Here is a 26,052-nt window from a genome sequence, read left to right as displayed (position 1 = left end):
TTCGGAAAAAATGTATGCAAGCAGGCAGTGAGCGATGGAACATGATTCCACCCGTCAGTTGAATCAATGCACACTGAATGAATCGATTCACTCGCATTGCGCACGTTTGTATCTAGATACCGATTCGTATCGGTTAATCTTCACATGCCTATTTTCATCACGACGTCTCCCATTTGCCTTGTCTTCCCTTCTTCACTGGGAACTGAAAAAAAACACTTTTTGCGACTGCTTCGCTGATTGCAGGCGAAAACAAAACAGTACACCATTTTTCCATGTGAAGTTATCATGTGTATATATTGCGCAACGGGAGCGGCTGTCCCCATAAGTGGTCGAATCCCATGATATCACGCAGGGCTCAAACGAGACTGAACAAGCTAAGCAGCAGGTGAGACCATACTGTGCTTCTGGTTATAGTTTTGATATGGCCCCTTGGAATTGATCAGGATGATCACACTTTGAGCATATCATTCTGTGGACAACAATTTAAAATCAGTTGTATCAATAACCATCCATAGCCATCCATAATTCGGTTTCTCCCAGATGTGTTACCAAGGGTTTAAATGATTACTAGAAAACATTTTTGGATTATTTTCATAATTTCTGTGTTTTTGAGAACTTGGATTTCAGTATTTGATTGCAAGTACTATGTCACTTTATATGTCATAGATTCTTTGAAGTGTGAGAGAGTGGGCTGGTTGCATGTGAGTCAACACGGGTTACTACCCACTATATTTTATGTATACATACAGTAGTGTTCACAATAATAGTAGTGCTATGTGACTAAAAAGATTAATCCAGGTTTTGAGTATATTTCTTATTACGTGGGAAACAAGGTACCAGTAGATTCAGTAGATTCTCACAAATCCAACAAGACCAAGCATTCATGATATGCACACTCTTAAGGCTTTGAAATTTGGCTATTAGTAAAAAAAAAAAAAAAGTAGAAAAGGGGGTGTTCACAATAATAGTGTGGCATTCAGTCAGTAAGTTCGTCAATTTTGTGGTTCAAACAGGTGTGAATCAGGTGTCCCCTATGTAAGGATGAAGCCAGCACCTGTTGAACATGCTTTTCTCTTTGAAAGCCTGAGGAAAATGGGACGTTCAAGACATTGTTCAGAAGAACAGCGTAGTTTATTAAAAAGTTGACTGGAGAGGGGAAAACTTATACGCAAGTGCAAAAAATTATAGGCTGTTCATCTACAATGATCTCCGATGCTTTTTAAAATGGACAAAAAACCAGAGACGTGTGGAAGAAAATGGAAAGCAACCATCAAAATGGATAGAAGAATAACCAGAATGGCAAAGGCTCACCCATTGATCAGCTCCAGGATGATCAAAGACAGTCTGGAATCTTGCTTCCAAGCCAACAAAATTAATGCCTCGCAGATATGAAGAAATCATGAAAAACTGTGGTTATACAACTAAATACTAGTTTAAAAAATACAAATGTGATTATGACCTTGACAACGTGTCGGTTTGCTGGTTTTCTGCAGATGTTCAGCCATTTCTTCTTTCACACAGTCTGGCTGCAGTATTCCCACACATTTTGTAACGTAGATAATTTTATTCAGTGATTGGAGTCAGCACTGACAAACCACACTGTTTTTCCTTACTGGTTGAAAGCAGCAGCACGATTCTTCTCTGCCTGAGCAATTCTTTAAAAGCTCAGAATGCTGATATGTTGGGGGTGTAACCGGAGACTCCACACTGGTAAAAAGTCAGAACAACAGCTTAAATAAAATGGCTTTTTCCTGTTTAATGTGCAGCAGTACAGTTGTATGCAGACATTTGGGCACCCGTGATCATTTTCATGATTTTCCTTTATAAATCATTGGTTGTCTGGATCAGAACTTTCAGTTAAATATATCATATACCATTAAAAAAAAACACTGAGATTTGAGAAGTGAAATGAAGTTTATAGTATTTACAGAAAGTGTGCAATAATTGTTTAAACAAAATTAGACAGGTGCATAAATTTGGGCACCCTTTTCATTTTATTGATTTGAATACATTTAGCACAATTTTTGGAACACAGAATTGGTTTGGTAAGCTCATTGCCCCTTGACCTCCTTACACAGGTGAATCCAATCATGAGAGTGTATTTAAGGTGGCCATTTACAAATGTCTCTCCTCTTTGTATCTCTTCTACTAATTGGCAACATGGGAGCCTCTAAACAACTCTTAAATGACCTTAAAACAAAGATTGTTCAACATTACGGTTTAGGGGAAGGATACAAAAAGCTATCTGAGATTTCAGCTGTCATTTTCCACTGTGAGGAACATAGTGAGGAAATGGAAGACCTCAGTCACACTACTAGTTAAGTCCCGAAGTGGCAGGTCAAGAAAAATCTCAGATAAGCTGAAGCGAAGGATGGTGAGAACAGTCATAGTCAACCCACAGACCTGCTCCAAAGACCTACAGGGGGATTCTCCCGTCACGTGTGTGACATTCAGACAACCATTTTGTTCTAGTTCAGTGCCTTAAGCTTTAGCAATATGTGAGGCCTTGAAAATTATTAGACATTTATTGAGTCTTGGGTCAACTCTATTAGCACACATAATTAGCACAACTTTTTCATTACCCTTTTTTCAGATAAAGGCGAATGTGACATGTCACGTGTGACTCACAAAAATTAATTTTAATTATGTTCTCAAAACAAGTTCAAAAGTCTATGAACTTGGAAAAGATAGCATAAAGAAGAGCACATGAAATATTGCAGCAATTGACACTCTTAAAAACATGTATACAAATTTCTGTGAAAAACTAAAACTAAGTGTCCGAGAGGATTATGTGTCTGTCACGTGTGTGACAACTCTGTCACGTGTGTGACCGAGAGTGAAATATAAACAAGAACAAGTAAAAAATCTGATATAAATAGCACCAGATATTATTAAACATAGAATATATATAAACAACAACAGCTAACAGAACTAAAAAGTATGCCGTAATGTGTTCCACTGTTTTGCTTGGAAGTTACTTTAAACAGCCTTCATGAGCTCATCTAACCTATTCGCATAATATGCCGAGGAGGAGAAATGGCGATTAGATACTGGTACTGGGATCTCTTCAAGCTTTGTCAAAACCTCCATTGTTGGCACAACATCTATGTCATTGCATTTGCCCTTTGAATCTTGACGCCAGATGAATTTGTTCTTGGCAACAGGTTTCATAAACAAAACTGAAATTTTATCATCAGTTGAAACTGAATTGACAGTTCCTGACCACCAATGATCATCATAAATGACAGCAACCCAGTCCCCTGCTACAACATCAACTGGCACATGTGCAGAGGCTATATCATCTGAAATAGAAATGGAACAACAATTGAGACATCTAACATACACAGAGCAAACCTGTCATATAATTCGTATACTGTGTACAGACATACATGAACAGTTTGTACTGTCTAGAACAATTATAAGCATACCTTGAAGTTGCATTTGAGCAGCATCATAACGGCTGATTATATCAGGTTCTGTCTGGCCAGTCACATGTCGAAACTCGATTTTGCCATCCCTGAAAATGCACTGGGCATCATGCATGCTGTGGATTCCAACAACTGCTAGTGTGTCCTCCCATGAGTCTGCTAATGCCACAGCCTCATCAATCTCCTGCTGATCAATATGCAGCACTGTTGTTGATTACATCAGATCACTTGCTAACTTTGCAAAATCCTTTGAACTTTGTACGGCATGACTCCCATCTTTGCTCATTGACTTCTGGCGAACTAGAGATTTTGCTCGACCACCAATTCCGTCCACGACACCTTTACTATGTGAAGTGGCAAAGTACTTCCATGAGAAATGCTTCTGAAACTTCTGAGACAAGTCATACAGAATTTTCATGCAAAATTTAATTAATATGTTTCTTCTTTCCATATTTTAGTCCCAAAACAACAGCAAAATCATGCATGTGCAACAGCAGCCATGTTGTAATGGCGAACAAACTGTTTAAGATCCAGAGAATACAGCACTTTTATGCTGATATTTTCTTCAACAACTACTAGTTTTTAGCTAGAATAAAAACATTTTCAGCTTTCCTAACAGTTTCTACCTTAAATAATAAACAATCAAGTATATAAAAACACTAACCTTGGCTGTAAATTTGGCGTTTTCATTTGCAACGTTTTGTTCACTTTCCTCCATTGCTCAATCACTTTGTTTATGCCACATGTAGTATTTCATGGCTCATTTCTGCTCATGTGCGAAGCGAATTGCAATTCAGTGCAAATATTGTAGGCTCAAGCAAAATTATGAATATTTATATGATTTTAGTGTGTTTTTAGCGTATAATTTGCAGTGGTCACACGTGATGGTCACACAACGTGACAATTATTCTTTTTGCCTTAAAAGTTGATTTAATGCATCCTTCCACACAATTTTCATTTTATACTTTAAGACTGCTCTGTTGATTTATAGTTTGCAGTATAAAGTTAACGAGAAACCATACAAATGTTTGATTAAAAAAATAAATTAATATCCAGTGTCGTGTGTGACATATTAGGCTTATGTTTAGTTTGACCCCTTAATATAAAGGAAAATGAAAAAATACAAGAAATAAAAGGCTTAAATATATAAATTGATTCTAACATATATGCTAAATTCAATTATGTATAATAAAAACTTTTATTTTTTGCAGAAATGACCCTTAAAATTGAAAGCAATTTCTGTTAACAACAAACATAAACAACATGCCCTCTTTAATAGCCGTTTCCCCCCTGAAAATCAACATTTCGTGAAATTTGGTAGCCATACTAATAAAATATAATATATAAAGCTTTAAATAAAATTAACAAATATATTATACAAGTAGTTTTGAAATTTGGCCATGCAGGCTCTGTTTTGAGAGAATCGCCCTACAACATGATCTTGCTGTAGATAGTGTCTCTGTGCATTGTTCATTGTTCATACAGCACACTTTGCACAAGGAGATGCTGTATGATGCTGTAATGCAGAGGAAGCCTTTTCTGCGTACACGCCACAAACAGAGTTGCTTGAGGTATGCTAAAGCACATTTGGACAAGCCAGCTTCATTTTGGAATAAGGTGCTGTGGACTGATGAAACTAAAATTAACTTATTTGGACATAACAAGGGGCGGTAACAAGGGTCATATGGATTCCAGTCAATATCAGCAGATTCTTGAGAACAATGTTCATGAATCAGTGACAAAGTTGAAGTTGCGCTGGATTTCTCAACAAGACAACGACCCTAAACAGTGCTCAAAATCTACTTAGGCATTCATGCAGAGGAACAAGTACAATGTTCTGGAATGACCATCTCAGTCCCCAGACCTGAATATTATTGAAAATCTGTGGTGTGATTTTAAGCGGGCTGTCCATGCTTGGAAACCAACCAACCTGAGATGTTTTGTAAAGAAGAATGGTCCAAAATACCTTCAACCAGAATCCATACTCTCAGTGGAAGCTATAGGAAGCATTTAGAGGCTGTTATTTCTGCAAAAGGAGGATCTACTAAATATTGATGTATTTTTTTTTTTTGTTGGGGTTCCCAAATTTATGCACCTGCCCAATTTTATTTAAGAATTGTTGCACACTTTCTGTAAATCGTATAAACTTCATTTCACTTCTCAAATATCACTGTTTGTCTGCTATATGATATATTTAACTGAAAATGCTGATCCAAAGAATCAATGATTTATAAAGGAAAATCATGGAAATCATCAGGGGTGCCCAAACTTTTACATAAAACTGTATATGAGGGAAAAGGTCACCTGTGAAAAATGTTGAAATACATGTCCAGAGCAGATTATCAATATTTGAGGAATCAAAATGTTGATTTTAAACTGATGACAAAAATGAATGCTGTCCTTTTGTCTTTTATTTTTCTCCATTTGCTATGGTGTGGCGTTCCCGTCTTTGGTGTAGATGCGCTTCATGCTGCTGTTCAGCCGTCAGGGGAAGTTGCGGCTGCAGAAGTGGTACACGGCCACAGCCGAGCGCGACAAGAAGAAGATGGTGAGGGAACTTATGCAGATTGTGCTGGCCCGAAAACCAAAGATGTGCAGCTTCCTGGAATGGCGGGATCTCAAGATTGTCTATAAAAGGTAGAATGCAGAAACGAGCACGATGGCACCTGCTCGCTGAGAGCGTCTTCTGTATGGTTTTGTTTCCACGTGTCGTTGTGGACGGGTGTCATTACTGTCACACTCATGCAGGTTAATCCTGCTTATTAATTAACCCTGTTTGAATTGGCAGATTTTTTTTTTCTCAGTCATACAAATATGTAGTGAGAAAAGACAAACTAATAGATTCGTTCTCGATCATCATTGTAAAAAATCTTTTTTGGGGGGGGGGGCGGCAATATCAATATCAGTCCTTTTCTGATTTCATCATGCATGAATTATCTAAACATTCTGAGCTGAGTGCAGTGAGGAGAAAAAACGAGTTGGTCAATATGAAGTCTGGCTGTGTACCGCCATCTGCAACACACAGGAAAAAGTGAAATACAGATTTTTGCGATGGTTGCGTGTGGTCCGCTGTTTGGGACGGGCGTCCACTGACACGGTGCAGCAGGTGAATCCTGACGTAGCTCCGTTGTAGTTCATCTCCAGTGGCATCTGGTGATGAGCTGAAATTGACCACTGTAGTAGTGTTTCGGCAGCAGCTGGGGGGGGGGGGGGGGGGGGGGGGGGTGTTGGATAATTTATCGATCTCATTCGTGTACGGACGGACTCAAGCGCTGCAACTGTTAATCGAGCACAGAAATTCGGTTTAGATGTGATTTAGCGGAGTGGGATGGTGTTGCGTGTTCTCCTCCCACAGGTGATGAACTGCTGTGTGTTCATGTGCGGCGGTATCATTTCAGCAGGCGGGAAGTTAAGTCAGCGCTCCTCACAGTCATCCCACTGCTGCGCTGAAGACGTTTCTCTCTCGCGGTCTCCCCTGCATTTCGTTTCTGTCCACTCTTCTGCTGTGCATGTGCACATGTTCTCAGCCATAAATTGGTTTCTTTCAGCAGTCGCTATTTTGAGCAGAGTGCAGAGGTATGCACGCTGCACAAAGCCGGCCCCCGACCATAACGGCTTCCTCAAATAGAGATGGTGTGAAGGAACTCTTCACTTGTGCCAGAGGCTTCGCTCTTCAGTACGAATCTCTTATGAACATTTTTAGGCGGCCATGTTAAATTCTTACAGTCTAACTGACAAAATCACAGATGCTAAAAGATTCAGCAAGAAACATGTCGATGAATTTTGTATTTATTCATATTTTGAACTGTTTCTGTGTTTGACTTGTTAGTTGAGAGACAAAATGGAAATGCGCAGCTTTTTTTTTTTTTATTTCTTTGATGTCTGGCTGATAAACTGACAAACTGCGTTTTGACGGGAGTGGCAGCCTTGTGGCTCTTCATGGCACGTTGTGACGGGTGCATTCCACAGTCTGAAAGTTGTTCAGAGAGCTGCAGCTGACATTTAAGTTTCTAAAATGCAAACTGATAGTGTGTTTGACCAGCCTGTATGCGTTCCAGCGGGCACACCGCTCTCTGTTTTAGCCTGTTGTCACACTGTCTGTGTGGGAAGAGATGTTTCCTTCACCACAACTAATCTGTTTTGCAATAACTTTCTTTCAGAATAAGAGACTGTGACAACTGCATAATCTCAAAGGTGTTTGACCACATTTGATTATTGTTATATTAATCCACCTGAGCTGTTTTATGCATTTTTTTTCTCCTCTTATTGTTACTCACTTTTCTCTGCACCTGTAAGTCATGCAGTACTATGGAAACAACATTTAAAAAGTGTTTCTGTGTAGGCTCTCAGTTGTCGAGGTGTTTTCCATAGTAGAGAAGCTTGAATCTTCAACTGGACTGGGTTTCTTGACGCGAGGATGTTTCGCTTCAAATCGCAGAAGCTTCCTCAGCTAAAATTCTTGCTCTGGCAGTCTGACTTCTGTCTTGACTCTTGTAGAGAAGAATAAACAGAAGCCACAAAAGCTGGAGTTTTAAACCTAACCAGACCCCTCCTACCGAGAGGCAGACTGCTATAGGCTAGTGACTAAACAATAGCTCTAATTAGCACCTATTGTGCTCTAGTTAGCACCCTCCTAATGACAGGGCAGCTGTCCCTCCTAATGATAGGACGGACCCTCTCCTGATGGCTCCCTTGATGACTCTCCTGATGACGTGAATGACTCATTACCATGAACAAAAGACTGAAACTGCTTTGAAACGGGGGACTAAGCATGTCTCAGACCCGTCCCCAGTTAAGGCTGGGTTTCAACTGTTTCACATAGAATGCCTTCTTGACCCCTCTCTCAAACCATTTCCTTTCTCTGGCTAAGATTTTAACTTCGTTGTCCTCAAACATGTGGTTAGTGTATTTAAGGTGGAGATTAACTGCAGACTGAGGTCCACTGGCGCCCTCTCTGCGGTGCTGGTATAGCCTTTTGTGTAAAGGTTGCTTAGTGTCACCTATGTAGTGTTCGTTACAGTTTTCCTGACATCTGATAGAATACACTACATTGCTCTGTTTGTAACTAGGGATCCTGTCCTTAGGGTGAACTAATTTCTGTCTCAAGGTGTTAACAGGTTTAAAGTAAACTGGGATTTTGTGCTGTCTGAAGATCCTCTGTAGTTTTTTCTCTACTCCTGCTAAATAAGGGAGAGACACTCCTCTTCTTCTTGTCTCCGTCTCCTGTCTATCTGGTCTCTTTGTTCTCTGGGAACTCTGCACTTTGCCCAGGGACCATCATGGGTACCCACATACTGTGAGGGCTTTCTGAACAAGTTGTTATTTAGCCCTTTCCTCTGCAGTTGTGGGCACCTGTAGGGCTCTGTGTTGAAGAGTCCTGATCACCCGGAGCTTGTGTTCAAGGGGGTGGTTTGATCCAAAGAGCAGATATTGGTCAGTGTGAGTTGGTTTTCTGTAAACCCCTGTCTGGAGCTGCCTGTTCTCTCCAATCGTAACATCACAGTCCAAGAAGGCTAAATGGTTGTTTCTGGCATCCTCACGTGTGAACTTGATATTGGAGTCCACCGAGTTGATGTGTTCTGTAAAGGCCTCCACTTCCTGTTGCTTGAATTTAACCCATGTGTCATTGACATATCTGAACCAGTGACTGGGAGGGATGCCCGTGAAAGACGTCAAAGCTGTCTTCTCCACTCGCTCCATGTACAGATTGGCCACAATTAAGGATACCGGAGACCCCATCGCACAACCATGGATCTGCCTGTAGTAATTCCCCCTAAACAGGAAAGATGTGGTGTTAAGACAGATCTCCAAGAGTTGGCAGATGTGGTCTGGTGTAAGTTTGGTCCTTTCAAGTAGAGACAGATCCTCCAGCAGTCTCTGCCTCACAGCTGTGACGGCCTCAGCGGTGGGGATGCAGGTGAATAACAATGTCACATCAAATGACATCATAGTTTCATCTGCCTCCAGCTGCAGGTCCTTGATCTTGTTCACAAAATCTTGTGTGTTCTCCACATGGTGGTCTGAATTACCCACGAGAGGAGCCAAAATCCACTTGAGGTGCTTGGCCAAATTGTACGTGATGGAATCTGTGCTACATACAATAGGCCTGAGTGGCACATCCTGTTTGTGGATTTTGAGCAGTCCATAGATGCATGGAGTGGCGTCCCCAGGGTACAGTCTGTAGTATGCCTGCCTGTCGATGAGTCCCTCTGTCTCCAGGTTTTGGAGGTAGCTAATGATTTTCTGCTTATAGCCGCTCGTTGGGTCCCTCTTCAGACGTTCGTATGTATTGGAGTCTGTCAAGGATTTTATATAGTTCATGCTTATATTATCATTTATTTTATATAATTCATGCTTATATTAACATTTATTTCCTTTTATGACTACGTGTACTTTTCCTCTTTGTGAGAAGAGGAGGTTTTAAAAAGAAAGACTTGTCTGCATTCTTCATGATTGAGCAAACTATTTTTCATTTTGCATAAGTGCCTTATCCTGCTTTGACGAGCCACAAGGCTCATGTTGCAGGAATGGAAGGTTCCAGCCATTACCTTGCTTTGCTACCTCCCTCTTGCAGACATGACTCGTGTAACCTCTCCCCGACTGTCGTTGTTGTTTTTTCTCATGTTGATAAACTAAATAAAAAGCCGAGCCAGAGGAGGGGATTTTAGGAGAGCTTTGAGAGCTGAGCACTTACAAGCTGCTACTGCCCATTCTCCTCCTCTGCTCAGAGCATAAAATATATATATTTGTCTCTCTGACTGGTTTCTTTACAGTGTCTGTGCCTCTCACTTCTTTAAAACAGGGTGCAAACCCAACAGAGTCACTGAGCAAGTTGTTGATCTTGGCCTCGTAGTCCGATGTGTTCAGGACCACTGTGCATCTGCCTTTATCTGCTGGCAGGATAAGGATGCTTTGGTCCTTCCTCGTGTCAAGCAACCCAGTCCAGTCGAAGATTCAAGCTTCTCTACTATTAAAAAAAGTGTGATATGTCATTAATAGTTATGAGAAATAAAGTGGGTGGTGGCAGTGGGGGCTCCACTGTGGGGATTGGGGGGGTAGGTCGGTCCATGTGTTAAACATCTGTCCACACCTTTGACTGTCGTGCATCTCTGTCTTCACTGACACCGGTTGTACACTACATAATGATGTGACACAAGTGCACGTTCCAGCAGGATCCTACAAAAACAAGCTGCCTGTTGCAATGTGTGCACAGCACCTGCATTATGAACATCTCTTAGTGAGAAATAGCGCAGCAGCATGAGCGTCATCGAATATCTGTACCGCTTTGCCAGTCTGCTTAAGTCATGGTCATGTCTCTTCTCTTTTGTGTGTGTGTGCGTGCGTGTGTGTGGGGTTGTACACGCAGGTACGCCAGCCTGTATTTCTGTTGTGCAATAGAAGAGCAGGACAATGAGCTGATTACTCTGGAGGTCATCCATCGCTTCGTAGAGCTGCTGGACAAATACTTTGGCAGTGTAAGTCCTGTATCTTTCGCCACTCTCTTGTGTGTTTGGATTTTTTTTTTTTTTTTTAAACACCACACATTACACACAAATCAGGCCACCAAAGGCTTCACCCTGCAGGGCCAAAGTCCTCTGTGCCATTACAGCACACAGAAAGCTGGCATTCAGAAAATATAGAGCACGGGGCGGTACGTAAGGTTCAGTAAGATGTGCCAGACAAGAGGGTGCTGGTCCATGTAGGAATCTGTGTTAATAACGGAACCTAAAATCTGATCTTACATGGACAGAAAGCCAATGAGGGGGAGGACAAATCTGGCGTGATATGATCAAATGTTCTTCTCCTGATTCGAACTCTGAGGATGGTGTTTTAGACCAGGTGATGATTTATGACACTGGTATGAGTTAGACTAGAAAAGGAGACGTTATAATGATCAGATTGAGACGAAACAAAAGCATGAGTCAAACTCTGCATCGGCCATGGATGGAATAGACATTATAGTTGATAAATATTTAAATCTAAACAGTGTTTGTAAGAGAACAAAAGTTATCAAAGCATAACAGCATGTAGCCATGTTTATCGAGACAGATTTCAAAGTATCTTATGTAACGTTGTGATCAGTTACATGAGAACCCGGTCCGAACCCGGTCAACATTACTTTGGCATAAATAATGTTCAGGTCTACCTAACTGTATGCAATATGGTCAATGCGTTGTCAAAAGGTGCAGCGGCGCTGTGGTGTTACCCGAATCCATGGCGAGCAGAAGATCATTCAGTGCTTTAGTAAATGCTGTTTCAGTGATTAGTCCTAAAATCCTGACTGTGATGGATTAGGTTTTTTTATTATTATTATTAAAAATAAACTGGCTACATAAGCCACATGTTGCTGTGAAACTGTTTCTAGAATTTTCCAAACGAATGGTATATTTGGTCCCACTGTATAACGAGCCAGTAAACCAGGATCGAGCTCCAGTTTCTTAAGCAGCAGTTAAGCAGAAACTTACACCGTGAGAATAATATATGCAAATATTGTTCCAGAAAAGTATGTGTATGTTGCCATATAAAAAAAAAAAAAAGTCACATTGTTTTCAGTCTCTCCCACCCCCATTTTGTTGTCTTGTGTAGGTGTGTGAGCTGGACATCATCTTCAACTTTGAGAAAGCCTATTTCATTCTGGATGAGTTCCTTATGGGAGGAGAGATCCAGGACACGTCTAAGAAGAGCGTCCTCAAAGCCATCGAACAAGCTGACCTGCTGCAGGAGGTACGAGACTTACTGTTTGCAGCCTCTGGGGGTATTTTTGGGTCCGTTTCTGTCTATGGTACAATTTATTTGATGACTTGGGAGGTCCTGCGACTTGTACTCTAGTGCGACTTGTGTACTGAAAAACCACCTTATTATTATTGTTATTATTATTAGTATGTTGCCATGGGGATCCACAGGCTCTAGATTGGATCATGTTTATAAAATAGGTAGTTGACATTTTTGTGGTAAGAGGGATAATAAATGATGCAAAGTTTTTGTAATAATTTGGAATGGCGTGTGAGTTCAGAATGCTTTTAGAACCTTAGACCTCAACAGTTTTTAGAGGAAGAATTCAACCCTTTTTTTTCCTGTTGATTATATAATTTTTTTTGTTAATTTACTGTCTTAATGTATTTATAAATTGTTTTTGGTCTTATTGTGTACACATGACTATTATTATTATTATTATTACTTCTGTTTTATTTGATTTTTAAATGGACCACAATGGAAATAAGCTTTTTCACTTTCTTGTGTCATCCATGTATTTTTAATGTATCTACAACTATATTACGTACATTGAACTTGCAAAATACAATCACACACGCACACATACACAGAGGCCATCTGGCTTTTCATATATAGATGATTTACCTGTTGGAATGGCATGTGAGTCCAGAATTTAATTATCAACATCCATTGTTCACTGTTGTTAGATAATATCCCCAATTTATCCAACATTATTAGTCCTGTCAACTTTTCATTTTTGCAGCGTTCATCCTTGGCCCAAAATACATAAACATACCAAACAGCAAATGTCAGCTCACCCGTTTCTCCGTGATCGAAGCTATTCATGCGCACAGAGGCCACTTGGCTATATATATATATATATATATATATATATCCCCACTACCAGAGGCCCGTGGGTTTGAGGGTTCAATGCATCATTCAAATGCCCTGCGTGCATTATCGCAGTGTTTTCGAGGAGGTTGCACAATGTTCATGACTAGTTCACACAAGTGGCACAAAATTAATGCGTGCCAGAAATTTTGAACATTTCCGCGCACAATTTACAACAGTTTATGACTTGTTTACTCATTGGCATGGCAGATTGCGTGCCAGTGTGGGGATCAAATCAAAAGTGTCAAGTTGCCTTTTTGGTCATGGTAAGATAGTGTTCTCTTATTAGTGTATGATAACAAACCTGGCGCCTGGAACGTCTGGAGTTCCTTTATTGCATTCCTGCTGGAATCTTTCAGACCACTCATCCATCTGTTTAAGGGTCACCTATCTCATCTGTCATTGGGCAAGAGGGGGGTACACCCTGGGCGCTAATAGACCGCCAGTCTATTGCAGAGTGATACGTTCACACAGTCAATTTGGAGTCACCAATTCATCAAATTGGAAGTGGGAGGAAGCCGGAGCACCTGGTGGGAGCCAACACAACCTGTGAGCCAACAGTAGCACCACAGTAAGCCACTGTGCTGGCACCTTCAAACCATACATTTTTCAACGCTTAATTTTGGTCTTATTCTTGAGCGATGCAAAGTCTGCTTGGTTACAAGATTCTGTTTTCTTCTAACAAATTGTATAGTTGCTTGAATTTTGAGTCTTTCGCACATGATGACTTGTGAGAGATCCACACTAACCATCATCATCCAAGAGGTCTTGAATTCAATCTTTTATGTCTTTCCTGTGTTTTCAAACTCAGTTACACTGGTTCTAAATGTAAGCCCTTAAGTACACCCACAGGTGCCCCGACCAACCCATAATCACAACAGTTATCCAGGCCGAAGATTCAGGAGCAACTGCAGCGCTTTCTGAAGTTTTCCGTATTCTGAAAAGAGGCGTCAACTTGGTTTATGTAAACTGCCAACACATTTTAGATTATTTGTGACGAACAAGAAAAGGGGAGTGGAGCGTTTTAAAACCCAGTGAGTTTGAAAAGGATGGAAGGTTTTTGTTTTTTGTTGTTTTTTTGCAATTCCGTAGGCAAAAAATTGATGGCTTCACCATTTATAAAACTGTTAATCCATATTTTGGCAGTGGCTGTCTGGATGTGTGACGAATCGACTCTCACAGAGCTGCATGTTTGTTAAAGTGTTTCTATTTATGTAAATGTGTTAATTATTGGCTAAAACTGATCCCTGTAATCGCTCTCTGTGTTTTTCCTTTGCAGGAAGACGAGTCGCCCCGGAGTGTGTTGGAGGAAATGGGCTTGGCATAGTGCACGGCGGCACTGAGAGACTGTGGGTACAGAGGCACGGGACACAATAGAATTGGAGATGTTTGGATTAGCAGTGTTGTTCCAGCTTTGGTTCTGTGTATCTGTGGCTTAATGGACCGGGCCAAGGGACTCATTTGGCATCAACGGGCCCTTTAGCTTTGTGTGTGCACGAGCGCCTATATGTGACACTTCAGCTGTCAAAGGCTTTATGTGGGGTCAAGGCTGTGGGTTGTATGTAAACTTGTGTATTGTGTGCTTCGGGGGGGGTTCGAGCGGGGCACGGAGTCCCGCTTTTCTTTATAGTGAGTCAAGATTTAAAAAAAAAAATGTGGCCGCTTGCGTTGGAATCATCGTGAGATGTTTTTTTTCTAACTGGTCAACCAGTCAAAACCTTTTTTTGAGGTTTGTCAGTTACTGAATGTGAAGTTATACTAGCTTGTGTATTTTGGAAATACGACGTAACAAGAAATGTAAGGCAAAGTAACCATTAGTCTTTATAAAATTGGAGCTTTTCATAATATTCATGATGTACAACAGAGAAGAGGGCATGATGCCGTTAGCGTGTCCTTTCTAATCCCAAACCCATTAATTAACTGTCAGGGAACCTGAGAGTCGACCCGAGTTACACTAAAACACAGAAATAAGGTATATTCAAACTGTAAGGGGAACACTGGTGGGTTTCAGCCTGGGTCCCACTTGTAGATGTTTTGGATTCAACTGTTGGTTTGCAATAAAAACAGTGATAATGGGTCTGTATAGCTTTAGGAGGCTAACAACATTAATGGTTAAATACCTATAGAGTGGAGGTCTATGGGGCAAGCTAAAAACTGCAGTGTTAACTGTTTCTGAATGGATGACAGTGTAATTAGATCCTTTTGGAGGTGCACATTCATGCTTACCTCAGTAAATTTAAAGAAATGTTTTAAAACAGCTGATTATACGAGTTACTCTCAAGAGCCGCTCACTAACAGTCAACTTGTATGAATCTAGTGGAGAGTGACTTCCTCAAACAGAAGTCTGTATAATAATTCTTTATTTACCAAGGTAAACGTGCACCTGTACTTCTGTAGGACTTCTCTCTGCGCTACAGCGGGTTTCAAAGACATCTTCATCCATTCAGTGGCCACTAGAAGCACTTCACTTTGAGTTTATTAGATTGACCCATGGGCTTGCATTTTATAGATGTCTAGCCCTGGATGGTGTTCACATTCTAACTCAGTACTGGACTGATGATCGTCTTCTTTGTCCTGAGTGAGACAGTAATGTGAAATTCCTGCTTTGGTGTTGCGTCTCAGCTGGACACAGTTTATATATGAGCAAACGGTCAACAGTTCAAGGATTTCAGGTCAAACCAGACAAGAATCCACTAAAATATCTTCCGTGCTAAACATACATGTGCAAACAGTTGTAGTAAGCGGGAGTTATCAAAGGTTTCTTGGCCCGTTGAGAGGGTACAGAGTTTTATTTTGAAATGTCTGCATGTTTGAATGTACATTCCAGTCTCTGGGGGTCTGCCGTGCCCTCCAGTCGATTTTGGTTCCCTTCCAGCACTGGTTCCCAGACTTGGTCCTCGTGTTTTCTGTTTCCTGTCTGTTCTGCTCACAGTTGCCTCAAATGGTGACTTTGACGTGCTTGATCCAGTCAGCCGTGTCTGTGTGCAGCTCGGATAAATGGCCCGAGTGTGGGAACCACGCGTTTGTCTGAAGGGTTTTATGTTCTGTATAAAATGTTTATTTAGTGGTTCTTAAAGGGAGTCGAGCTCAATAACCTGTCAATATTTATAATGTTGTTGATTTAAGGTGTATGAACAGTGTTATTGTAGGTGACAGTGTTGAGGACTCACCTACAGTAAATAGTTCAGCTGTGGGAAGGTTTCCCTTCAATATTTGAGATAAATAATATGAATATATGAAAATTTGGTGGGTGCACAGTGTGCAAAGAGCTATCTTGGATTTCCACACGTTTATTTTCTGCAGTGATGAAAGTTCTCAGAATGACTGGATTTGTGGATTTGGAGTACAACCATTTATACCGCATGTTGTTTCAGTGACGTGGCACGTTGGGCCACTGCCAGACTGACTAACAGCTAACACGCGACTGCATATAGTTCTGCTGACCTGTTCTGCAAGCTTTTTCTTTAATGCGGCACAGTTAAATGTGCCATGTCACTGAATGTCCGGCAAAAAAATAACAGTAAGCTTCACAGGAAGAAGCCTGGTAATTCTTGGAAAACCTTAGTCAGGTTTTGATGACTAAAAATTACTAAAATTCAGACTGCGTTATATAGATTTAAAAACGCTGTTCAAACTCAAAGTGAAAACAAGGCTGCAAAATGATCTAAAACTTATTTCAAGCATGAAGTGCAACACAATAGATTGCACTAGTGAAATAACACAAATTATCACTTTTACAGCCCTCTCAACTCTTACAGGGTAAGCTAGTCAAGTTTTACGAAGTATAAAGAAACTGGTCTTGAACAGGCTGTCCTTAAAATTACACTTGCTGTGCACGGAGGAGTCTCACGAGGGAAACCAGCAAGATGCCACTGATATTTCTCAATGTGAAACCTTAGCAACTGTTACTGGAAATACTCTTGATACAACAACTTGGGATCATTACCTCACCATTTACAGTTTTATGGTAGAGCGGCACCAAAAATGGCACTCTTCAAAAGATTTTCCTGCCGTGTGGTTAACTCAAGAATGGAATTCTAGTTTTCTTTTTACCAATGGATTAAATCTGCTAGCAACGGGAAAAGGTTGTCAAAGTTTATATGTCCTTAATAGGTGTCATAGAGGACTTGGTGGCTTCCCTCACCTGACTCCTTTGTGCACTTGTTGAGCACACTGTACTCCAGGAAAAACAGTTGCGTTTTCATTCCCGTATTTTTCATATTTTTATTTAATTGGGTCTTGTTGTAGATGTTTGTGTTCAGTTTGAGATTAAATGGCATTTTTAAATCTGCATAAAAACGACTGAAATATTTCTGTCAGGTGCTGGACTTTTTCAAAAGATCAGTTTGCTCAATATCACAATGGGTACTTGTAAAATACGATTATCGCTTGAATAAGTAAGGTGGATGTTTGTTCTTTGGACAACTCATTTATTGGACAGGAAGATATTTTTGAGAAGTGCAACAAACACCTTGAGATGTTTTGCTTTTTCTGAGTCTCCAGATGCCTTTTTCCCCCAGAAGATAGAATTCCATGATTCTGCTTGAGTTTTCTTCTTTTTGATTGTATTTTTGTTTGTATTTAGTTTTGCCAAATTATTTACTTCTGCTTTTTACTTTTGAAATGGGTGGAATTCAATTTTTAAGCTTATTTCACCAATTAAAATAACAAGTCCATTGAGTATGTGGTCGAGTGTTGGTCTTTTTGAAGTCTGGGTCATTACTTCTATCGATCGATCGATCGATATAGATAACCTGTTAGATCGATCGATATAGATAACCTGTTAGATATATCGATCGATCGATCGATCCGATAGCTAGCTTTCCCCAGAGTCGGGCTAGCTAGCTATCTGTTATACACGGTAGTGTTCAGAATAATAGTAGTGCTATGTGACTAAAAATATTAATCCAGGTTTTGAGTATATTTCTTATTGTTACATGGGAAACAAGGTACCAGTAGATTCAGTATATAATTTTTTTCTAAATTATATTCAAGCCCATAATTTTCTGCACCTGTGTATACGTTTTCCCCTCTCCTATCAACTTTTTAATCAAACTACGCTGTTCTTCTGAACAATGTCTTGAACGTCCCATTTTCCTCAGGCTTTCAAAGAGAAAAGCATGTTCAACAGGTGCTGGCTTCATCCTTAAATAGGGGACACCTGATTCACACCTGTTTGTTCCACAAAATTGACAAACTCACTGACTGAATCTACACCTGGATTAATCTTTTGTCACATAGCACTACTATTATTCTGAACACTACTGTGTGTGTGTGTATATATATAGATATAGAAGGTGAACACTGCACAGATAAAGGCACAGCAGTGGCTCCACTTTTTGAGAAGCCTCAAGAACATGGCAGAGAGGCTGCTGGTGTCCTTACTGCTGCTCCACAGAGACTGTTCTGTCACTGTGTGGCTCACTGGCTGCACTGCAGGAGAGAAGACCACACTCCAGAAGGTCATCAACTCACCCCAGAAAATCATCGGCTGTGCTCTCCTCTTCCTAGAGGAGCTCAAACCAACACCATCCTGAAGGACACATACACCTTGCACACTACTGCTTCAAACTTCTACCCTCACGTAGGCGCTACAGGACAAAGACACATGAACGAAACAGTGTTTATCACAGGGTGCCATCACTCCCATGAATGAGGACCTGAAATACACACCTCCCACTCACAAGATCGTCCCTCCAATTTTATACAGTGCATCCAGAAAGTATTCACAGCTCACTTTTTTCACCTTTTATGTTACAACCTTGTTCCAAAATGGAGTAAATAAATTTTTTCCCCCTCAAAAGTCTACACACAACACCCTGTAATGACATGAAAAAACTTACTTTAAACTTTTTTTGCCAAATTATTAAAATTAAAAACTAAAACCACACGTACATAAGTATTCACACCCTTTGCCCAATACTTTGCTGACGCTCCTTTGGCACCAATTACAGCGTCTTGACTATGATGCCACAAGCTTGGTGAACCTATCTTTGGGCAGTTTGGCCCATTCCTCTTAGCAGCACCTCTCAAGCTCCATCAGGTTGGTTGGGGAGCATCAGTGCAAAGACATTTTCAATCTCTCCCAAGATGTTCAATCGGATTCAGGTCTGGGTTCTGGCTGGGCCACTCAAGGACATTTCACAGAGTTGTCCTTGAAGCCACTCCTTTGATATCTTGGCTGTGTGCTTAGGGTCATTGTCCTGCTGAAAGATGAACCGTCGCCCCAGTCTGAGGTCAAGAGCACTCTGGAGCAGGTTTTCATCCAGGATGTCTCTGTACATTGCTGTATTCATCTTTCCCTCAATCCTGACTAGTCTCCCAGTTCCTGCTGCTGAAAAACATCCCCACAACATGATGCTGCCACCACCATGCTTCATTGTAGGGAAGTTGCCTGGTTTCCTCCAAATATGATGCCTGACATTCACACCAAAGAGTTCAGTCTCATCAGACCAAAGAATTGCGTTTTTCATGGTCTGAGAGTCCTTCAGGTGCCTTTTGGCAAGATGGTTGTCCTCCTTGAAGGTTCTCCTCTCTAGAGGAATGCTGGAGCTCTGACCATCAGGTTCTTGGTCACCTCCCTGATTAAGGTTCTTCTCCCCCGAATCGCTCAGCTTAGTCAGGCAGCCAGCTCTAGGAAGAGTCCTGGTAGATCTGAATTTTTATTTCCAGATGATGAAGGCCACTGTGCTCATTGTGACCTTCAAAGCAGCAGAAATGTTTCTGTGCCCTTCCCCAGATTTGTGACACAAGATAATCCTGTCTCGGAGGTCTACAGACAATTTGTTTGGTTTCATGCTTGGTTTGTGCTCTGACTGTCAACTGTGGGACCTTATATGTAGACAGGTGTGTGTCTTTCCAAATTATGTCCATTTTACTCCAGGTGGACTTCAGCTAGGATGTAGAAACATCTCAAGGATGATCAGTGGAAATGGGATACACCTGAGCTCAATTTTGAGCTTCATGGCAAAGGCTGTGATACGTATGTACATGTGATTTCTTAGTTTTTTATTTGTAATAAATTTTCAAAAATCTCAACTTTTCACATTGTTGTTATTGTTTGTAGAACTTGGAAGGAAAAAAATGATTTCATCCAACTTTCAGTCTGTATGTGGATAGACTTATACTGTTTAGGGGAGGTGATGGTCTAGTGGTTAAGTGTTGGGCTTGAGACCAGAGGATCCTTGGTTCAAACCCCAGCCTGACTGGAAAATCACTAAGGGCCCTTGGGAAAGGTCCTTAGTCCCCTAGTTGCTCCCAGTGTGTTGTGAGCCACTTGTATGGCAGCACCCTGACATTGGGGGGAATGTGAGGCGTTATTGTAAAGCACACAGCGTCTGATGCAGATGGAAAAGCGTGCTATATGTAGTCCATTTACTGTTGAAAAATTAATGTCCAAACCATTCCAGCTAAAAAAAAAAATAAAAATCCTTGCTTATCTAACAACAACCCCCCCAAACACACACTTCTATTCCATTAAAGAAAGTAAATCAATCAACTTGGCAGGTGAACTGTCCGGTACAAGACAACCCAGTTGTGAGTTAATAACCTAAATTGAATAATGTGTATTTAAAGGTAAATAGTAGTCAAACATTTCACACTTATGTATTGACTTGAAAACTTTTTTTTTCCACAACTTTTATTGGTTCTACTGAGAACAAGATGTTTTTATGACTAGATGGTGAGATTAGTATTTTGATCCATAAGAGGGCAGTGTTGAACTATGATTGGTGGCTGAGCTCCTGAGAACCTGATAGATTTCTGAGGACAAGATCCTCTTTGTACAAGCTTTGTCATATTCAAACATTAGTAAGTGTGTCCTCTGAGGCCTTGACTCATGTTTCCCACAGTGATGAAAAGGAATGCTTGGATATCATTGGGGCACCTGTAGAAGAGCTTGAAATGAACTGTTTCATATATCTGTTAAAAATATGTTATTGGATTTTATTACTTATTCAAATTCACCCAGCAGCGTAGTGGGACCCAGAGTAGCACCATTTCAGTACACCCACCACCCCCAGCAGCCCTGCACCACCTCTTGGGAACCCCAGTGTGTTACAAGGGTGCAGACACACGACGCCCGCCAATAAGTCAAAAAGAGACATACAGTAGTGTTCAGAATAATAGTAGTGCTATGTGACTAAAAAGATTAATCCAGGTTTTGAGAATATTTCTTATTGTTACATGGGAAACAAGGTACCAGTAGATTCAGCAGATTCTCACAAATCCAACAAGACCAAGCACTCATGATATGCACACTCTTAAGGCTATGAAATTGGGCTATTAGTAAAAATGGGACATTCAAGACATTGTTCAGAAGAACGGCGTAGTTTGATTAAAAAGCTGACTGGAGAGGGGAAAACTTATACGCAGGTGCAAAAAATTATAGGCTGTTCATCTACAATGATCTTCAATGCTTTAAAATGGACAAAAAAAAAAAGACACGTGGAAGAAAACAACCAACCATCAAAATGGACAGAAGAATAACCAGAATGCCAAAGGCTCACCCATTGATCAGCTCCAGGATGATCACAGACAGTCTGGAGTTACCTGTAAGTGCTGTGACAGTTAGAAGACGCCTGTGTGAAGCTAATTTATTTGCAAGAATCCCCCGCAAAGTCCCTCTGTTAAATAAAAGACGTGCAGAAGAGGTTACAGTTTGCCAAAGAACACATCAACTGGCCTAAAGAGAAATGGAGGAATATTTTGTGGACCGATGAGAGTAAAATTGTTCTTTTTGGGTCCAAGGGCTGCAGACAGTTTGTGAGACGACCCCCCAAACTCTGAATTCAATCCACAGTTCACAGTGAAGACAGTGAAGCATGGTGGTGCAAGCATCATGATATGGGCATGTTTCTCCTACTATGGTGTTGGGCCTATATATCGCATACCAGGTATCATGGATCAGTTTGGATATGTCAGAATACTTGAAGAGGTCATGTTGCCTTATGCTGAAGAGGACATGCCCTTGAAATGGGTGTTTCAACAAGACAATGACCCCAAGCACACTAGTAAACGAGCAAAATCTTGGTTTCAAATCAACAAAATTAATGCCTCGCAGATGTGAAGAAATCATGAAAAACTGTGGTTATACAACTAAATACTAGTTTAGTGATTCACAGGATTGCTAAAAAAGCAGTTTGAAGATAACAGTTTTGAGTTTGTAGCATCAACAGCAGATGCTACTATTATTGTGAACACCCCCTTTTCTACTTTTTTTTACTAATTGCCCAATTTCATAGCCTTAAGAGTGTGCATATCATGAATGCTTGGTCTTGTTGGATTTGTGAGAATCTACTGAATCTACTGGTACCTTGTTACCCATATAACAATAAGAAATATACTCAAAACCTGGATTAATCTTTTTAGTCACATAGCACTACTATTATTCTGAACACTACTGTAGCTACTTCAAAACAAACCTAGGTAAGCTCGAGAGATGCCACCCCAGACCCTCCTCAGGCTCATAACTGACCTGTTGGTCGGGCCAGACGGGGTTTTATCATTTTCCAATATGCCTTGCAGGATGGTTGTATCAGTAATGGTACCATCTCTACTCACCCACCAACATCAGCGGCCCTACAACTCAATGCTGATGAGATTATCCAGTTGGATGAGATTATCCAATTATTCAAATTGTCCTTCCAGAAGGATGACCATCTTGCTCTGACATTGGGTGACCATTGGGTTCTTGGTCACCTCCCTGACTAAGATCCTTCTCCCCCGATCACTCAGTTTAGACGGCTCTAGGAAGAGTCCTGGTGGATCTGAACTTCTTTCATTTTCAAATGATGGAGACCACTCTGCTTATTTGGATCAAAGCAGCAGAAATGTTTCTGTACCCTTCCCCAGATTTATGCCTGCAGACAATCCTGTCTCGGTCTACAGACAATTCCTTCCATTGACCTTATATGTAGACAGCTGTGTGTCTTTCCAAATCATGTCCAATAAACTGAATTTACCTCAAGTCGACTCCAATTAAGCTGTAGAAACATCTCAAGGATGATCAGTGGAAACAGGATGCACCTGAACTCAGTTTTGATCTTCATGGCAAGGGCTATGAATACATATGTACACGTGATTTCTTAGGGGGTGTTTATATAAATTTGCATAAATCTAAGAAAACAACAAGAACAAAAAAACCAACCTTTTTCACATGGTCATTATGGGATATTGTGTGTAGAATTTTGTGGAATAAAATTAATTTCATCCATTTTGGAATGAGGCTGTAACATAACAAAATGTGGGAAAAGTGAAGCACTGTGAATACTTTCTGGATGCACTGCAGACAGCTACTTCCAGGAGACTGGGATGGACTGCATCTCTTCATGGGTGACTGCCAACCAGGATTCTGGATGGTTCCATAGATTAGTGAATGTGGTAACATGCAGGCTGAGCACATTCTCACATCTGACCACGGCAGAGGTTTATGAATCAGTATGAAGAGAGACAGACTGAGACTAGGCTCAGTACTCAAACTTTAGTCAAAGAGTAAAAATGGTGGCATGGTAATATGTGGACAGACATGGCAAGTTAGATCCATTTAACTCTCGTCCAAAGGTCTAAAATTTAGACCAGTTAAACCTGTAACTCCTGACCAACTGAAGCTATATCTTTAAAACTCATGATTTTATTCTGTTTGTACTCACGACGCAACCAGTGATGATTATTATGATTATTATGATTGTTACAGTGCATCACAGTGCTTCACTTTTTCTGCATTTTTTGTTACAGCTGTATTAATAAATGAATGAAATTAATTTTTCCCTCAAAATTCTACACACAACACCCCATAATGACAATGTGGAAAAAGTTTTTTTTTTGAGAGAGAGAGAAAGAGCAAGATTTGTGGAAAAAGTGAAGTGCTGTGAGTGCTTTCTGGATGCACTGTAACTAACCTGATGCACATAAAATAAAGTTGACATAATTCTTAGAGACAAACATGAAATAAAATGGAAATATTAACCATAATCAAAAATTACTCTTGGCCATGTAGGATTGCAATTAAAAATGTCAAATTTTAGATATTTTTACAGCAGAGGAAACACTAAATGTGGGGATGGTGGCCACATGGTTAGTGCACTTGGTTTCAGTGCAGAAGGTTCCTGGCTCAGACCCTGTTCCTGCCACATTTCTCCATGTAAAGGGAACCCAGTGCAAAACTCCATGAAAAACAAGGGAACAGCAGATTAATCACTTTAGGAGACACTAAAAGACAGTGGTGACGCCAAGGGGGGGGGCTTAGCTCCCCCAATAATTCTGCCAATAATGTGAATAGCGACTGACATATTTGTGGATCTCAACTGCAGTTTTGCGCTGAGAATGTGTCAATATTGCATAACTGAGCAAAGTGATGAATGTGTGTGTTCGGTGATCCACCAATCCTGAATCACCCTTCACAAACAGAAATTTCAGTTTTGCAAATAAACATTTATTTGTAAAAACCCACACACAAGTTACAAATCAGAAATTTGTGTTTGTGGCTCACAAAGCACGTGTACAAATCAAAGGATATTTGTAAATCACCCTCTGTGCATTTGCAAGTATTAATGAGACAAATTTAACTCCATACTCCAAAAATTTAGGTTTCCTAAATATTTATTACGGCCACTCTTAAAACTTCACTTATTTTTATTTATACCTATGTGCAGGTTTACTGAACTTGCAATCATCCTAAGTGATGTGTGTGTGCATTGATACCACATTTTAGAGGAGCACGGGTGACTAAAGCATATACGAGGTCTGTTAGAAAAGTGTCCGACCTTTTAATTTTTTTCAAAAACCATATGGACTTGAATCACGTGTGATTGAATCAGCCAAGCTTGAACCTTCGTGCGCATGCGTGAGTTTTTTCATGCCTGTCGGTTGCGTCATTCGCCTGTGAGCAGGCTTTGCGTGAGCACTGGTCTACCCCTCTCGTCGTTTTTTTATTGCGAATAAATGTCTGAACGATTTGGAGCTTTGCTGCATCAATTTTTTTCCAGAAACTGTGAGAGACCGCCAGGTGGACACCGTTCGGAAAATTAATATGGCTTTCAGGGATGATTTTATGGGGATTACACAGATTAAGGAGTGATCCAGACGGTTTAAAGACCGTCCACAACTACTGAGAGCGCGCCGCGCTCCGAGCGGCGATCGACAGGCTGAAACCCCACTGAAACAACCAGATCATTTCCAACGTGAAGGCTTTGTTGATCCGGGACGTCGTCTGACTTTCACAAAAAGGCAGAAGGCGTGGACATCAGCACTTTTTCGGCACATTCCACTGTTACAGGAGTCTTTTTTTCATGGAAAGAAAAGCGGAGGGACGCGCCACGGAGCCATTCATTACGCGGCACAAAACCACCTCCGTGTTGGTCTCATAGGATGGCTTTCAGGTGGATTTCAGATGGCTGTCGGTGGCTTTTCAGTCGTGTGATTATCCGAGAAATTGAGCATGAGCTGGACATGCCCCAACATGTCCTGTGAGGCTTCATCATGGCGTTGCTTTGCGCCATGCGGCTCCACCGCGACGCGCGGAATTCCACTCCTCTTTCCATGACAAAAACTCCTGTAACAGTGGAATGTGCCGTTCATTTCTAAACTGGGCGCTGTCTTGATCCCGTATGTCGTCTGACTAGCAGGAATTGTGACAAGATGTGGACATCAGCACTTTTTCGGCACATTGAGACAGACGTGCGGAGGAGTTTTGTCATGGAAAGAGGAGCGGAATTCCGCGCGTCACGGTGGAGCCGCATGGCACAAAACAACGCCGTGATGAAGCCTCACAGGACATGTTGGGGCATGTCCAGCTCATGCTCAATTTCTCGGATAATCACACAACTGAAAAGCAACCGACAGCCATCTGGAATCCACCTGAAAGCTGTCCTGTGAGACCAACACAGAGGTGGTTTTGTGCCGCGTAATGAACGGCTCCGTGGCGCGTCCCTCCGCTTTTCATTCCATGAAAAAAACTCCTGTAACAGTGGAATTTGCCAAAAAAGTGCTGATGTCCACGCCTTCTGCCTTTTTGTGAAAGTCA

The 26,052-nt window shown here is 41.0% G+C and overlaps 1 protein-coding gene across 1 annotated transcript in view; it reads left to right on the top strand.

Annotated features, from left to right (window-relative positions):
* The window catches only part of ap1s1 (adaptor related protein complex 1 subunit sigma 1), a 28,563-nt gene extending 10,851 nt beyond the window's left edge, over positions 1 to 17,712 (top strand). The window contains exons 2-5 of the mRNA XM_034164623.1: positions 5,887 to 6,065; positions 10,795 to 10,903; positions 12,015 to 12,152; positions 14,311 to 17,712. Of these exons, the coding sequence (XP_034020514.1) occupies positions 5,887 to 6,065; positions 10,795 to 10,903; positions 12,015 to 12,152; positions 14,311 to 14,358 (474 nt within the window). The 3' untranslated portion in view covers positions 14,359 to 17,712. The remainder of the gene's footprint in view (positions 1 to 5,886; positions 6,066 to 10,794; positions 10,904 to 12,014; positions 12,153 to 14,310) is intronic.
* Positions 17,713 to 26,052: the final 8,340 nt, after the last annotated feature.

The sequence above is a fragment of the Thalassophryne amazonica genome, chromosome 23 (assembly GCF_902500255.1).
Source record: "Thalassophryne amazonica chromosome 23, fThaAma1.1, whole genome shotgun sequence".
NCBI lineage: Eukaryota > Metazoa > Chordata > Actinopteri > Batrachoidiformes > Batrachoididae > Thalassophryne > Thalassophryne amazonica.
Note: the sequence above shows the minus strand (reverse complement) of the source record. Positions and strands in the feature narration are given on the sequence as shown.